Here is a 14488-nt window from a genome sequence, read left to right as displayed (position 1 = left end):
ACCTAACATGCCTGGATTTGGGAAGATTTTTACTTCACTCCCCATGTTTTAGGCTTTCTCGAAGACACAGAACATATTTTGTGTATTAAAGGTTCTGAAAATTTCCTCAGTATTTCTATTTATTTTATTAAAGATTTCCCCCCCAGTATATTTGATTATGGAGGTTTTTTCCTCCTCATCTTGGGATGTACCATTCTAGATCACTGCATTTATGATCTCAGTTTTTACTCTGATGATTACATGGGAAAGTCGACTGCTAATATATTAGTTGGTACGTGGTTATGGACCATAAATTCAAGAGATTATGATTTGGTTGTATGAATTTTATGCCATCTTCTGGCAAATATTTGTGAAAGTATTTAGAAAGTCTAGATTTTGCAATTTGGGTTCCATTTCCATTTCTGGATGCTTTTATAAGCATTCAAGGTGGAGAATCCATCTCTCTGATTAGAGTATTTACATCTTCAATCAGACTTCAGGTTATACTGGTAGACATTAAGAAGCCTCTGGATATTACCTGAGGTTTAACTTTAAAGCTCCACACTAGGGGACCAAATGTGCTGGTGATCTAATAAGAGGCCCTAACAACATGTATTCTAGAGAGAAAGTTTTAGAGAAAAAATAGACATACTTGCAATATGATAGGTTAAGTAGCAGGAATGTATAGTACTAGATTAATAAGTAGATAGTTCTTTTTTATAATCATCATCTGAGTAACTTTTGGAAAGAGAAGATGGACAAGATTTCTTTTTGGGGATGTGAGCCCCTTGTGTATTGTCCAAGTGACCAGTATAGAAACCCAATAATGGGATTTGACATTTCATCTTGCTGGCTGAGAACACAGCAGTTACAGTAATGAATTTCTGATTTTCAGAATACTGGGGTTGGAAGTATTGGCTGTGATTGTAGCAAAGACGTCCTGGAAAAAATTTTGGGTGACTGCGAGTCTCTAAGTGGGGTGTTCTGTGGATTTGGCTAAAACGTACTCAGGAAAAATAAATGGTAAATAAAGAGGACAAGTAAGTTTAGAAAGAAGTTATTTACCACTTTAATAGGGCTGTCCAGCATTTGGTCACATAGATCATTTTGAAACCTAATTGCTTTAATGGTCTTCCTATCTCACCAGAAGAGATTTGAATACTCTTGAAAAAAGCAAATCAAACATAGAAAGAGGTGCCATGATAAGACTTGTTGCTACAGCACGATGTACTTAATGATGCCAGACTTTGGATTTAATCGGAGGACATTTCTGCAGTCTAGGACAGCTATACAAAGCCTTAAGACATTGTATTTACAGAACTTATTAATACAGGGATCCATATTCTACCATAGTTTTGCCAGAGTCTTAATAGCATGGTGGAGTAGCTCCTTCAAGAATTCTTATTTTTCTTATCTGTGGGAAAGCTAGTAGTTCTAAAAATACTTTCCCGGAAGAGGTTAGAATGGTTATTATATATCAATTGAATATAAAGTATGGTTATGTAAGCCAAGCTTGCATGCTAATATTGCACAGGGTAGAAAGCAATAAAACAGGACGATGTGCTTCCTTGGGCCCTCTGGTAGAAACAGAAGGAAGCTCTTGATTCAGTATTGTTATGATGCCTCAGATTCCAGGAGTCCACCTGTAGCTGGCCTTCCAGTGTGAGTGCCATGGTGAAATTTCAAAAGAGCTCATGTCTTCCTTGCCAATAGAAAAAGAAATGCAACAAAACAAAACATCCAAACTCAAAGAGGTACACCAGCCGCCTCAAACTGTGGTATTGTTCATTTCTTGAAGAGAATATATAATATTTCAAAATATTATATATATACATATATTTAAAATGGTACAAAGGAACTATAGATCCAAATTAGAAGATAGTTGATCGTTCTTCGTAATCCCAAAAATTTTCATGGAGAAAACCCTTTTTTTTTAAAACCCGCATTCCATGGTGTTGCCAAAAACGTGGGGTCTTCTCACGATAGGATACTTCATGACACACAGTAAAAGCACTGTGATTTTCTGGTAACCAGTCAAAGTGCAAATAAGAAATCCATTTGGCTTGTAATGTGTAAGATGTTTTAAATTCTTAAAATGTATTTTCTGCAGAGGTGGTTTTCCTTTGCTACTATAACAAATGCTTCCATTAGGTTCTTGGGTGAATCTGAAATCAAAGAAAGAAAGAAATTTCAGGGAGAAAAGAACAAAATGAAGGCATAAAGAAAGGTGATGAAGTAGAAAATGAGGACATCTTGAATTTTTAGTATGCTGCTTCTTTCAAGCGATCTGAAGCCACAAATGTTAGTCTACAACTGTAGTCCTCAAATGGTGATTTAAAAAAGCACATTGACATGCCATCATATTTTTATCAATTCATAAAGTTATTTTGGCACAGCTGAGGAAATAGACTCTGGGAGCAATGAATAACGATGACTGGCTTCATGAGCATGTGACATACGCAGTCTCACAGAGTCCTGTGCTGGAAAGGGCCCCTCACTTCATTTAATCATCTTCTATTGAAGTCTTGAAATTATTACTATTTTTAAGTGACAGACCCCATGTTTTCATTTTTGTACTGGGCCCTTCATATTCTGTAGTTAGTCCTATGTCTGATGAGAATTTGAACTGAGTAGATCATTCCATGACCTTATCAAGTTGGCTTGCTGTAACAGGTAGAAGGGCGGAATAAGGTAAAGTCACTGCCAAGATTAGAACACATTTTCTTAGGAGTATAGAAGGCATTTGCAGGGTGAGGGACTCTCCTTCTCAATGACATAGTACTCAAGGGCAACCAGGAGCATACTCCTATAACTATCGATGCCATTTAATGTATTTGAATATGGCCCCAAAGGCTCTAATATTCAAAAGGATGCATGCACAGAGAGTCACTGGTTTAGGGAAGAAATGGTGATTCTAATAGAGTTGAAGGTTCTACTTTAGAGTTCTAGGAATAGGCATTTTTCTTCATCATATCTTGGTTCTTTATAGTCTTAGAAATTGAGTGTTCTGGGTCCGGGGTGGAGTCCATGAAAAGCTTTTAAGGTTGGATAGGAATAGTAATAAAAGTTTTCTTTCAAAAGTTGGTTGTGCCATGGGCAGCTTGTGTGAGAAATCTTCACACACTTATTTTTTTATCCTCTCCATATAAATGACAGATTCTTCCAAACCTTGGTTTCCTACATTCTGGAAATGTGTATCACCGTCACATCCCAAGACTTCACACATCAACTTCAGACAGTAGAAGCCTAAATATACTCATTGGCCAAAGAAATGAATGAGTTCACTTGGACCCAGGGGCAATTGTGACAGCATAATTTTATCTGTTTTTCCTTCTGGAAATTTCCAAATCCACACTCCCCCTTCTACCCTTCTCTCTTAAAGCTCATTTATACAAAATGGTCTGAACATCAGGACTGTAAAGGCTTTCACAACACTTGACACCTGGTGAAGTTTTGAGTGATGAAGCTGGGATGTGTCGAGGCTGGGAGTTTACCCTTCTGTGATATAAAAAACACTGGCTGATGAGAATGGACGGAGACAGGCAAGGTCAGAGTCACCGTTAGGAGAACGGGCCCAGGAGGGTGTGGGCAAATGACAGTAGTGGATTTGTGTGAAACATCAGTTTGACTAGATCGCCTTGTGGTGAGATGGGCCGTCTAACGGGCCCTTTTAGGGAATGGAACTTGACTCTATGTTACATATATCTAACTGTTCACTTTCTCAGGAGTCTGAAAGACACTAACATAATGGATTGAAGGAAATCTAAAGTAGCTTGATAAATTCCCAGGTATCATACCAGATTATGTTTACTATTTTAACCTATTAATTTTGCCTTCCTAGTGACTTTGGTTTTCTCTTCATTTCATTCCCTGCCCTGTTATGTTCCCCCAAACCAATGTTTCCTTTTTATGTTTGAATTACTACAGCATTGTCAAACAACCTATTTTCTCTGGGGAGAAGCCAGTCTTTATAAATTAAAGCATTATTCTTGAATACACAGAGTATGCATTTCTTCCTGAATGCATTAGATACAGCATCCCAAACTTCCTTTCTTTTTTAAAAAAATGTGTATTATATTCTAGCATATTATGTATTATTATTTCATATACATTAAATATAATATTGATTACAGGGAATTAGCTCATCTGATTATGGAGACTGGCAAATTCAAAATCTGCAGAGCCAATTTCCCAACAGCATCCCCAACTTTCAAACTTATGGGGGGTTTTTTGGTTTGTTTTTAAAAATGTTTTTATTTTAATTTTAATTTTTGAGGGAGGGAACATGCAAGCAGGGGAGAGGGGCAGAGGGAGAGAGAGACAGATCTTAAGCAGGCTCCATACCCTGCATGGAGCCTGACATGGGGCTGGATCCCATGACCTGAGCCACCCAGGCACCCCTCAAACTTAGGTTTTTGATATATATGTTAAAATAAAAAAATAAACCAATATTTATGTAAAACCATGGAAAAGATCTCTTGTAAATATCTGGATGGGTTTGTCTTGCCACAAACTACCAACAAAGTAATTCAGCAAAACAACTGAAGGAATGATCAAGTAGGAATAGTTCAAAATTTAGCCATGAAACAACATCCAGATGTACCAGGCTTCTTCCCAGGAGGGTTTCTGGCACCAGCTTTATTGTGCCCCATGCTGGGTTTTGGAAAACTTCTCAAGGAAACTTGAGAAAACTTCTCAAATTTTGGAAACTTCCAGTCTCCTGGAAAGGAAGCCTGTGTCTCATTCTACTTCTTTTCTCCTTCCTTCTGGAGGTTATATTGTCACCCAGATCTAATTTCCCCAAGGTTTTCCTTCAGACTGTGGCCTGTTATCCTGGCTAGTTCACATTCCGGGGTGCCTGTTTCTTTAAATGAAACAAGGAATTTCCACTCTCCGCAGTCCTTAAAAAATGAGTACCATGAAACTTTGAATTAGATCACACTTTGAGACAACTTTTGTTTATCTACATTTCACAGACTGCTGAGAATTTTGAATTAGGCTGATTATTTGGGAAGTAATTCATAATGGGAAGGTTTTGAAAAAAACAATATAGGGAAAAATGACATCTTAGGACTCTATCTTGTAAATATCTTCATATTGGAGTTACTTTTAAAATAACAACAGTGTGAAGGAAATTCGCAGTTTTCATGAACAAACTGGGTATGTTTCTTCTGTTGTTTTTTTTTTCTTTTTGTTTTTCTGAGAGCACTCTCTTCGAATCAGTCTTACACATAAGAACCAAAGAGATGATTTTATTTTTCCTCTCACTGTGAGACGACCTTGAAGTTTTTATCCTAAAGATTACCTCTTAGATAAGAATAGAACATTGAAAAGCTATGACACACAATTAAAGAAACTGTTTAAAAAGTTAAACTTTCAGAGTCAATTCGTGAAGTATACAGGCATATTTATACTGTGACAGGGAAAAACACATAGGGCATGTTAGAAAAATTAATATAAAATCTATTTTGGAGCCTATGATCTAAGGACTGGTGTTGGCATGCCATTTATACAGAATGGAAACCTCCTGTATTTATCAGCTACACTTAATTGCTGCCTTTATGTTTAAAAGCGCTTATTTCATTGTGAATTTCTTTATGAGGAAGTGGGAAGAAAATATAAGTCGGTAGTTGTGCCTGAGTCCTCTCAAGGTGTAAAAAGTACAGCTTAGTGTTTTCTTTTGCCTTCTCTAAAGAGAGTTGAGATTTATTAGTTGAATGATGTGTTGCTCACACGACTGTAGAGCAATCTCTTATTTCCTCACTTGAAATGGATGCACCTATCAGAACAGGTACATCCTCTGCTTTCAAACGAACTGCATGGGCAATTTATTTCTCTTGTACACTCAACTGTTGGGGTTGCATTCAGCCCACCCAGGACAGTAGCAAACACAGTGTGCTCCAGCCTTTATTATTGTGATCAGAACTGCACTGTACTTCTGTGAGGAAAGAAAATGTCTAGGATGTATTTACAATGTTTTCAAATATACTCTACAGAGGCCAAATAAAAGAAAGTTACACAGTCATAAAAAGTAGCATTAACAATTTCTGTGTTTTGTTTATTTATATTCTATCTTCCAAAGAGTCTCCAACTGGTACCCCTGGAATTTCACATACTCAAATCCTGAAATAATCTGACTTGTATTTTTATTCTTTTACTGAGTTTCAGGTCTGGAGGAACCATGAGAGCAGGGTTTATATTCAGTAAAGGGAGATCAGTTACCATTTGGAAGGGGAAATGGAATTTTGGCAGAAAATATAGCAGCAACCTGTTTTAAACAATGGTAATCGAATTCCAATCATACTGACCATAATTCAGACTATATGAAAACTGACTTCTGAGGGCATTTTCAGATTGTTTCGTAAAATTAGTTTTAGGCAAAATGTAGCCAAGGGGAAATGTGAAATCCACTCTCCATCAGTTAATGAAGATGGTTTTTGGAGGTAAGTGTCATGAACTGGGTTCACTTTTGCATAATCTCTCCTGAGGCTGTTTCTTTCAAGTGAAATATGATAATCCATGCCGAGCATCTCAGGTATGAAAATGCATGTTAACAAGCTACGATGGCTGAAGAATCTCTCTCGGCCACAAGCGACTGAGGTATGACCGTTATTGCTTAATGTAGGCAATGGGCTTTGATATGCAAAGAGTCTCCACTTATTTTATATACGAAAGATATGTTTTATAAGGTATTATGTTTTCTGCATCACAAGGCTGCAAGTACCAATTTTATTTCTTGGGAAGGTAATGCTGAGAAAAAAGATCAACTTAAGACTCATTATATTGGGAGTGGGAATCAGAGATGCCCTTTTAAATTTGAGTCACCCTATTCTACAAGTTCATCATGTTGGGATTTGTAACAGATGGTGCTTGCTTTCAAGAATATCGAGTGCATTAAAACACATACACAGGCAACTGGGCTGAGATTCCCATGATATAGATACAATGTAACCATACTAGTTATTAAAATATTAACATCGTTTTGTACTGCATTCAAATAAATACTGTCTTAAGTATTAAGGGTTGCTCTGAGCAACTCTTTCTACCGTGCCCCCTTTAGGACTCCCACACTTTCCCATGATCCATTATCTGCAGGGTCAATGGCTAGCCTAGCTGGGCTTTTCCAAACAACTCTGGCATTGAGACACCAATTCTCATGGGTTGGATGGCCTCACCATATAGGCTGTTATATATTTTGAAGATATCTCATTATTTTACCACTGAAACCAAGGAATGATGAATCACATCACAAAAAGTTTTCACTTATTAAAAAGATCATCAAATAATTCTTTTAAAGAACATGTAGAAAATGGCTGTACTTAAATGTAGCCCTTCTCAGCAAACTATCTGGACAAATTAGGTAAGACTCTTATTTTATTATCTATTTTGAGCGCCTTAGCTGTTGGCTGAATTATTTGAATAATTGCTTTACTGCTCTTCTTCTGTTTGGCTATGGTAATACGGATTTATTTGGGAACCAGTTACACAAACGCTAAACTGCTCAGTATGGAAAAGTCAAGTTCAATGGCTAACTTCTTGTTGATGGATGGACACTGATATGAACAGTTAAGAATGTTTTCTCTCAGGGAAAAGACCTTCTTATCTCCTGTTCAGAGCTTTTCTGGATGCTGTTTGTACAACTCAAAGGCAAAACAGTACTATTGGTAACATGCATGAGATATTTGAAAGAAATAAACTTACTCTTGTCGTCTTAATTTTATTGCCTGTAGCGCACATCCAACCGGAATTATCAGGTAGTGTTTTACATTCTTCTCCTTCTAGACAAGGCTCCATCTCACACCACCATTTCCCAATCACTATGGAGGCTGTGCAAAAACAGGAAACAAGTGTGTTTGCAATTCATCCAAACAACTCGGGCACCGGTGCCGTGACCCTCTGTAGGTGTTCATTCTCTTTTAAGCATGCTAGTTTCTCTTCTTCTAGGACTGGCAAAGAATTCTCTATGAAGAAGAGTAATATTTTCAATTACCGGTCTTACAACGCAAATATAATTATTTTAGGCTGACTGGTTTTATCAAGCAACATTTTGTCAAAAATCACCTTGTACACTGAAACCTGAAAGTCTATGGATTGGGGAGATATACTTTCCAGAGAAAATTTTAGGTTTTCACAAACCAAAGACCTTTTACTCTTTCCTTTCATGGAAAGGGGAAAAAGTACTAACTGCTCTTCAGAATGACAGAGCTGTTCTTTCAGAAAGGCCAGTTTATCCACCCAGCATTAGGGTTTATCCCTCAGCCTCGAGCCTACCAATGGAAAAAAAAAAAAAAAGAAATGACTACAATCATAAAAGAAAAGCTGCAAAATAAAAACCAAGAGTAATAATAAATAAAAGTATTTGTTTACAATCAAAGGTATATTGATGTCAGCTGTGTTTCCTTTTGATGTTTGATACGATGTGGGTCGAACTTTCAAAAGTTGAGCCTCTGATAAAAAAAAGCTCTACTTTTCAGGGTGATATCAAAGATGACCACAACAGGAAGCTGGCAATGAATTTAATGGATGTATTTAGAGCACAGTCTTGTTTTTGTTTTGATAATAAGATTTTATAAAATAGTGACTGGATGCACCCTGCATAAGTCAAGGAGCTCCCCATCTTCCTTAATGCCTTAATGAGTGAAGAATTATTTCTGCCATTCAAAATTTTGAAAATGTCTGTCAGTGTTTCTTGTATGGTGCTTTCTGATTGGCTGTTTTCACACTGGACTAGAACCCTAGTTCTACATCCCTGAGGGGAGTCCCCGCCATGATGTTTCCATCTCACAAGGGCAAAGAGGCCTGATGACATCTGTTAACATCACAGAGGATTCGTGTTAAAATGGAAAGAAGTAAATCCCTCAGGGAAGCAGGAGTACAATATAATTCCCCATTTGGGATTAGATCGCTCATTTAAAAACAACAGAATGGTTTAAACATCCAGACATCTGCCTTTATTCAAGCTTTCTTCTTTTTACACTACTCTGACTTCAGACCTTCCTTCCTTTGGAATCCAGTGTATGGAGTGCAAAATTTGATCTTATATGCAAAATCGTGTCTACTCTATTATCTGGTCAATTTAGGGAATTTTTCAAGGGTAATTTTGAACACAGCATGTAATATAGGAAGTAAAATTTCTAAGTAGTCTATCCGTATGCAAGACAACGTGGTATTTTGGTAAAATATGGGGTAGTAACAGATGACACAAATTCTCCACTGGGTACAAAATGATTATGAGAGTTAAGAGTGTTTTTCTTTTCAATAGCAGGGTTCTGTATGAGCATGTAGAATAGGGGAAGATTCCAGTCACAGGTAAAAGAGACTTATGTGCATTTATAGGTGACAATATTTATGTGCATTGATAGGTGACAACATTAAATGAGAGAAGCATGTGCTTTGGCAGTAAGAAAAACACATGAAGTGTTGAAAGGAAACAAGAGTAAATGGCAAAGCTTCCAGTAACATAAGATAAAAGTCAGGGTTTGGCAGTGTTTATTGAGAGCGTAGAATTGGAAGTTTCCCTTCAGCTAGCAGTCAGCAACAGGCTGGTGACATTTGCCACACTTGTCCCCTGAAATCCCACCTAATATTTCACTATTGCTGCCCTAAGTCAACACCAACAAGAATGGAAACCCTCTGATCTTAGCTCTGAGGGGGAAATTGCCTTTCCAGATGGTCTTCCATTTAGCGTTTGTGACTTTTTTTTTTTTCAGAGGCACAAATAATGAACAACTGTCGGCGAGGTCCCCTTTAGCATCTCTACTTCCTTCTATAGGATGCTGCTCCTTCTTCTTGAGGTTGCTCTCTGCCCTCTCAGAGCTGACCTACTTTGTTGTAAGCCAACAAAGCAGTTTCTTTCTCTTAAGCATTAATGTCTTCTAAATGAAAATGTAGACAATAGGAAAAAGAATGCATCTCAAAACCCACAGATCACCTTTAATTCAAGGTAGTAAAGGTCCACTGACTCAAAAGGAAAAAGGAAAAGCTTTCTAAGAATAAAAATGTCCCCAGATTGGCCTGTTAATCTCTAAAAATTCCTATTACACTTGCTTTTTCTTAATAGAGTTTGGTGCTTTGCCGTCATCTAGATTCATCTATTAGCTGGCTTACTAGCATCCAATTCATTCTTCCACTGTTGCTTTTCTAAAGATGCTATTAGAGTAATTTTGCTTTTGATTTATGCATTACATGGTCATCTTAATATCTATCACTTAGTGTTCTAGGTCAAACTGTAAAGACTATAAAAACTATAGTCTTTTTTCCTAATTTTTTCATATACTTGTATTTCCTGCACTATCTTTAAACAAATTCACAGAGAGGATTTATAAATTGCGCCCTCTCCTCCCATACTGGAAGTCACCTAAAACCTTCAGATTATTGAAAGGGGGAGCGATTGATTAGATTTAATGCAGTGAGCTAATATTAATACAACTTAACTGGTTTTATAATTTTTCTTATGGAGATATCTATAATAAGAAAAATGCAGGTGCAAATAATTCTAAATATCTTGAATTACAATGGTCAGTACAATAATAATAACGATAACGAACATTCTCAATTGCCTCTTCTGGGTTTCTGTTAGGTACTTTTAATGTATTATCTTAATCTTCATAGCAGTCCTAAAGATGGGTATTACTATGAACTGATTGTATGGGTGAAAAAAAAATGAAGCTCAGAAAGGTTAAGTAAGTTGGCCAAGTTTACACAGGTAGGAAGTGTAGGAATTAACACTAAATGCAGGACTGCTTAGTGACAAAATCCATGTTTTTCATCATAATAGTGCTAACTTATTGTAGTTTTGTGTTCAGGATTCACAGAACTCTTAAAAAACATTTAGTGATGGCTGAATGAATGTATCCTCTCTAATGTATTATTATTGAAAGTAAATTTCATATCAACACAAACACTTGAGGAAAATACAAAACATGTATTTTCTTATAAAATTAAGTTAGCATAAAAAATAAGTTGGGTAAGAGCCAGTTTATATCATATTTATTTCTTCCTAGACTGAGCTCCATATTGCTTGATTTTATTACTTTATGGCATTTTAACAGAAAGTCTTAGTGGTGAACAATTTTTGAAGCCACAAGAAATTTGTGGGTCGACGTATAACTTCTATGAGGACTTTTTATCCCCTAGAAGAATGGAGTTAATTAAATATCAGCTGCAAAAACCAACTCCCTCTTATCTATGATGATTAGGAAAGAGGCTCTTAAAGTTTCCTTTTAAATCTGAGGTTTGGAATTTGCTCTATTACTGTATCATGTTCAGGAAAATATTCGATCTTCAGCTTTTTCAAGAATGTTCATCTTTCCTTAAGTCTTAAAATTACTAAAGCTACTCATGAATCATGAGTTTTGATTTCATCCTAACACTACGTCATGTTGCTGCAGAGCATAAAAGAGAGACTGTAAAAGGAGAATCAATCCAATTTTCAGTGGGAAGTCTTAAATAGAGCAGAAGTCTTTTTGCTGCTGTTATGGTTGTTTACTTTGAGGCATTTTACCATATAAAGAGAACAAGGTACTGATAAGCAATGGACTTAATACATACAGCAAGTATACATTATTTTATTAAAGACCTGAAGTCCCTTTTTAGCATTTCAATAAACAACATCTGAGTCTCAGTTTAGTAAATTGTCTTTGGGCATTTTCTGTAGTCAAAGGACTACCTGGCTTAGTGACATGGATAAAATAATGAACATGACATAGTTCCTGCCCTGAGAGCTTATGACATAGCTCAAGGTTTGTCTCCATATGGGCACTATGGGCATGTAGGCCTGTATTACGGTAAGGAGGTATAAATGAGCCTAGTGCTCCTCTGGCCAGAAGTACACTAGTGTGCAAGAAGAATAGGCCCGCACTGGGGAGTGGGAAGAGAAAATTTTAATAAGGTTGTGGAAGTTCTTGAAAGCATGAAGCTCAGGCTTCCTCTCCTCCCCTCCCCGCCTCTCTCCCAACAAGGAATGGTAAGTCACTGAATATTCTAGATTCTGCGAGCAAAGGGAAGACATGATTAGCGGGTGATTAGGGGAAGATGGACTTCGCAGTGATGCACAAAATGGAAGAAGTAAGAAGGAAGTACCTGAAATGCCACATCAGCACACACAGGTGCATTCAAACAGAAGGGACAGGTCTTGATTTTGGATGCCTACTTCAGAATGGTGAAGAAGGGCAGAGCTGAAAGCGATGTTACGAACAACTGAGGAAACCATATGGCAATAACTCAACTACATTAACCGTAACCCTAGCCACCCCGCACCTGAATTATTAGCTCATGTGCCCACCTATTTAGCAGGCAGGGTGCTTCTTCAGGGCAGGGATCATACTGCATTCGTCTTTGAATGGCACAGAGTAACTCAAGGCAGGTTTGCAATTTATGAATGACTGAATAAAAAAAAAGAAACAGAGAAAAAGAAAAAAAAAGACATGCTTCTATCAAAGGATTGTGAGGATTCCATGAGAAAATGCATTCAAAGCACTTAGCAGAGTATCTGGCATTCAATAAGTGTTCATTAGCTATTATTATCATTGGCTTCATCATTTCTATGACTCTAAAGAATAAAATCGCTCCAAAACAGTAACACAGTTCTTCACAAAGTGAGACAGTAGACCATTGTTCTTCGATATTATGCCAAACACCCAGCTTGCTTCTATGACTTATGAGAGTTTGAGCATAAATTAAATGGTTGAACATATGATTGCATTCATGTTCCCAGAAGTAGGTTATAAGTACATCAATCAAGACAAATTTCCAGGCTCATTTTTGTGCAACCTGTCATGCAATTTAGGCAATGGTTGGAACTCCATTAGAAGGCTGGGACAGTCCTCCTCCCTTCCTTTTGGCACAGGTTGTTAGAACAGCTGTTACAATGCTCTTCTTCAAAAGGCCCGCAGTGGCTCCCTCTGTGTTATTGTCTTTATCAAAGTAAACAGAAAGTTAAAGGCACTGAATACTATTGCTGGCAGTCATTCCCAACTCCCTCTTTCCTGTGAGTCCACATTTAAGGATAGGATCCAGGGAAGAGGCATCATGTAGTGGTTAAGGCTCGAAGCTCTTGGGTATGTGACAGAAGGACCGGTGTGTGAATCCTGACTAACTCCACCACTTATTGGCAGTATGGCTTTGGAGAGTCTCTTAGGTCAAGTCTCAGGTTCTTGACTTATAAAAACAGTGAAACAAAATCACAACTGGTTATAGTAAATTTTAGATGAGATCAGGATCTTAGTGTAATATATAATAAACTTCATATACAACATATAGTGGTTATTATTGTTATTTATCCATGTGTCCTCTATCAAGCTATGTATGCTATGCATCCATCCAATTACATTCATAGAGAGTTAATGCCTGGTCTTTCATGGAAGCTTCTATAAATTGTGGATGCTTATATTCAAGTTTTACTAATTAGACTGTATTTATTAGTAGGATCTACAATATATTTCAGAGGCATACATGAAATTAATGATGAGATTGATTAGCATTGCTTTCCTTCTATAAATTCTATTCCAGTGCTTTTCAAACTGGGGCAATTTTATCTTCCTTGAAGGTATTTGAAGACAAAAATCATCTTTTATTCATTCCAAAGTTATTCATTGACTGCTGTGAATAAGTAAGTAGACATAATATAGACACAGCTCCTATCATACCCTAAAGTGGGTTACAGTCTATTGTGGGAGATATACACTACATGTAATGGTGTGATAATACAGAGTGACAAATTATTTAAAAAAAGTACTAGGGAAACTAATGAGTGGATCTAATTTGGATTGTCAGGGTGACGATAGTAAGAAAAATCCTCCTTAAACATAGGGGTGCATATATCCTTTCAAATTAGTGTTTTCATTTTCTTTGGGTAAATGTCCAGTAGTGGAATTACTGGATTGGATGGTATTTCTATTTTGGGGGAACCTCCATCCTCTCTTCCACAGTAGCTGTATCAATTTACATTCCCATCAACAGTGCGTGATGATTCCTTCTTCTCCACACCCTTGCCAACACTTGCTATTTCTTATTGTTTTTTAAACCATTCTGACAGGGGTGAGGTGATATCTCACTGTGGTTTTGATTTGCATTTCCCTGATGATGAATGATGTTGTGTATCTTTTCATGTGTCTATTTGCCTTCCATATGCCTTTTTTGGGAAAATGTCTATTCGAGTCCTCTGCCACTTCTAAATTAGACTGTTTGGTTTTTTAGTGTTAAGTTTTTTAATATATTTGGGATATTAACCCCTCATCAGACACATCATTTCCAGTATCTTCTCGCATTCAGTATTATACAGCCATAAAAGGAGTAAGATCTTAATATTTGCAACATCGTGGATGGACCTAGAGAGTATTATGCTAAGGGAAGTAAGTCAGACTAAGAAAGACAAATACCATATAATTTCACTCATAATGTGGCATCTAAAAAGCCAACCAAACAAACAACAACAAAAAGGCAGAATAAGACCTATAAATACAGAAAAGAAACCAATGGCAGCCATATGAAAGGGAGGTGGGGGATGGGC

At 37.0% G+C, this 14488-nt stretch overlaps 1 protein-coding gene across 1 annotated transcript in view; it reads right to left on the bottom strand.

Annotated features, from left to right (window-relative positions):
- Positions 1 to 1020: 1020 nt before the first annotated feature.
- TAFA1 (TAFA chemokine like family member 1) overlaps positions 1021 to 14488 on the bottom strand; it is a 501607-nt gene continuing 488139 nt past the window's right edge. Inside the window, exons 4-5 of the mRNA XM_039248856.1 lie at positions 7681 to 7805; positions 1021 to 2144 (exon numbers count right to left, since the gene is read on the bottom strand). Coding sequence (XP_039104787.1) covers positions 2127 to 2144; positions 7681 to 7805 — 143 coding nt within the window. The 3' untranslated portion in view covers positions 1021 to 2126. The remainder of the gene's footprint in view (positions 2145 to 7680; positions 7806 to 14488) is intronic.

This window comes from Hyaena hyaena, unplaced genomic scaffold (assembly GCF_003009895.1).
Source record: "Hyaena hyaena isolate Hyena2069 unplaced genomic scaffold, ASM300989v1 scaffold_320, whole genome shotgun sequence".
NCBI classification, from domain to species: Eukaryota; Metazoa; Chordata; class Mammalia; order Carnivora; family Hyaenidae; genus Hyaena; species Hyaena hyaena.
Note: the sequence above shows the minus strand (reverse complement) of the source record. Positions and strands in the feature narration are given on the sequence as shown.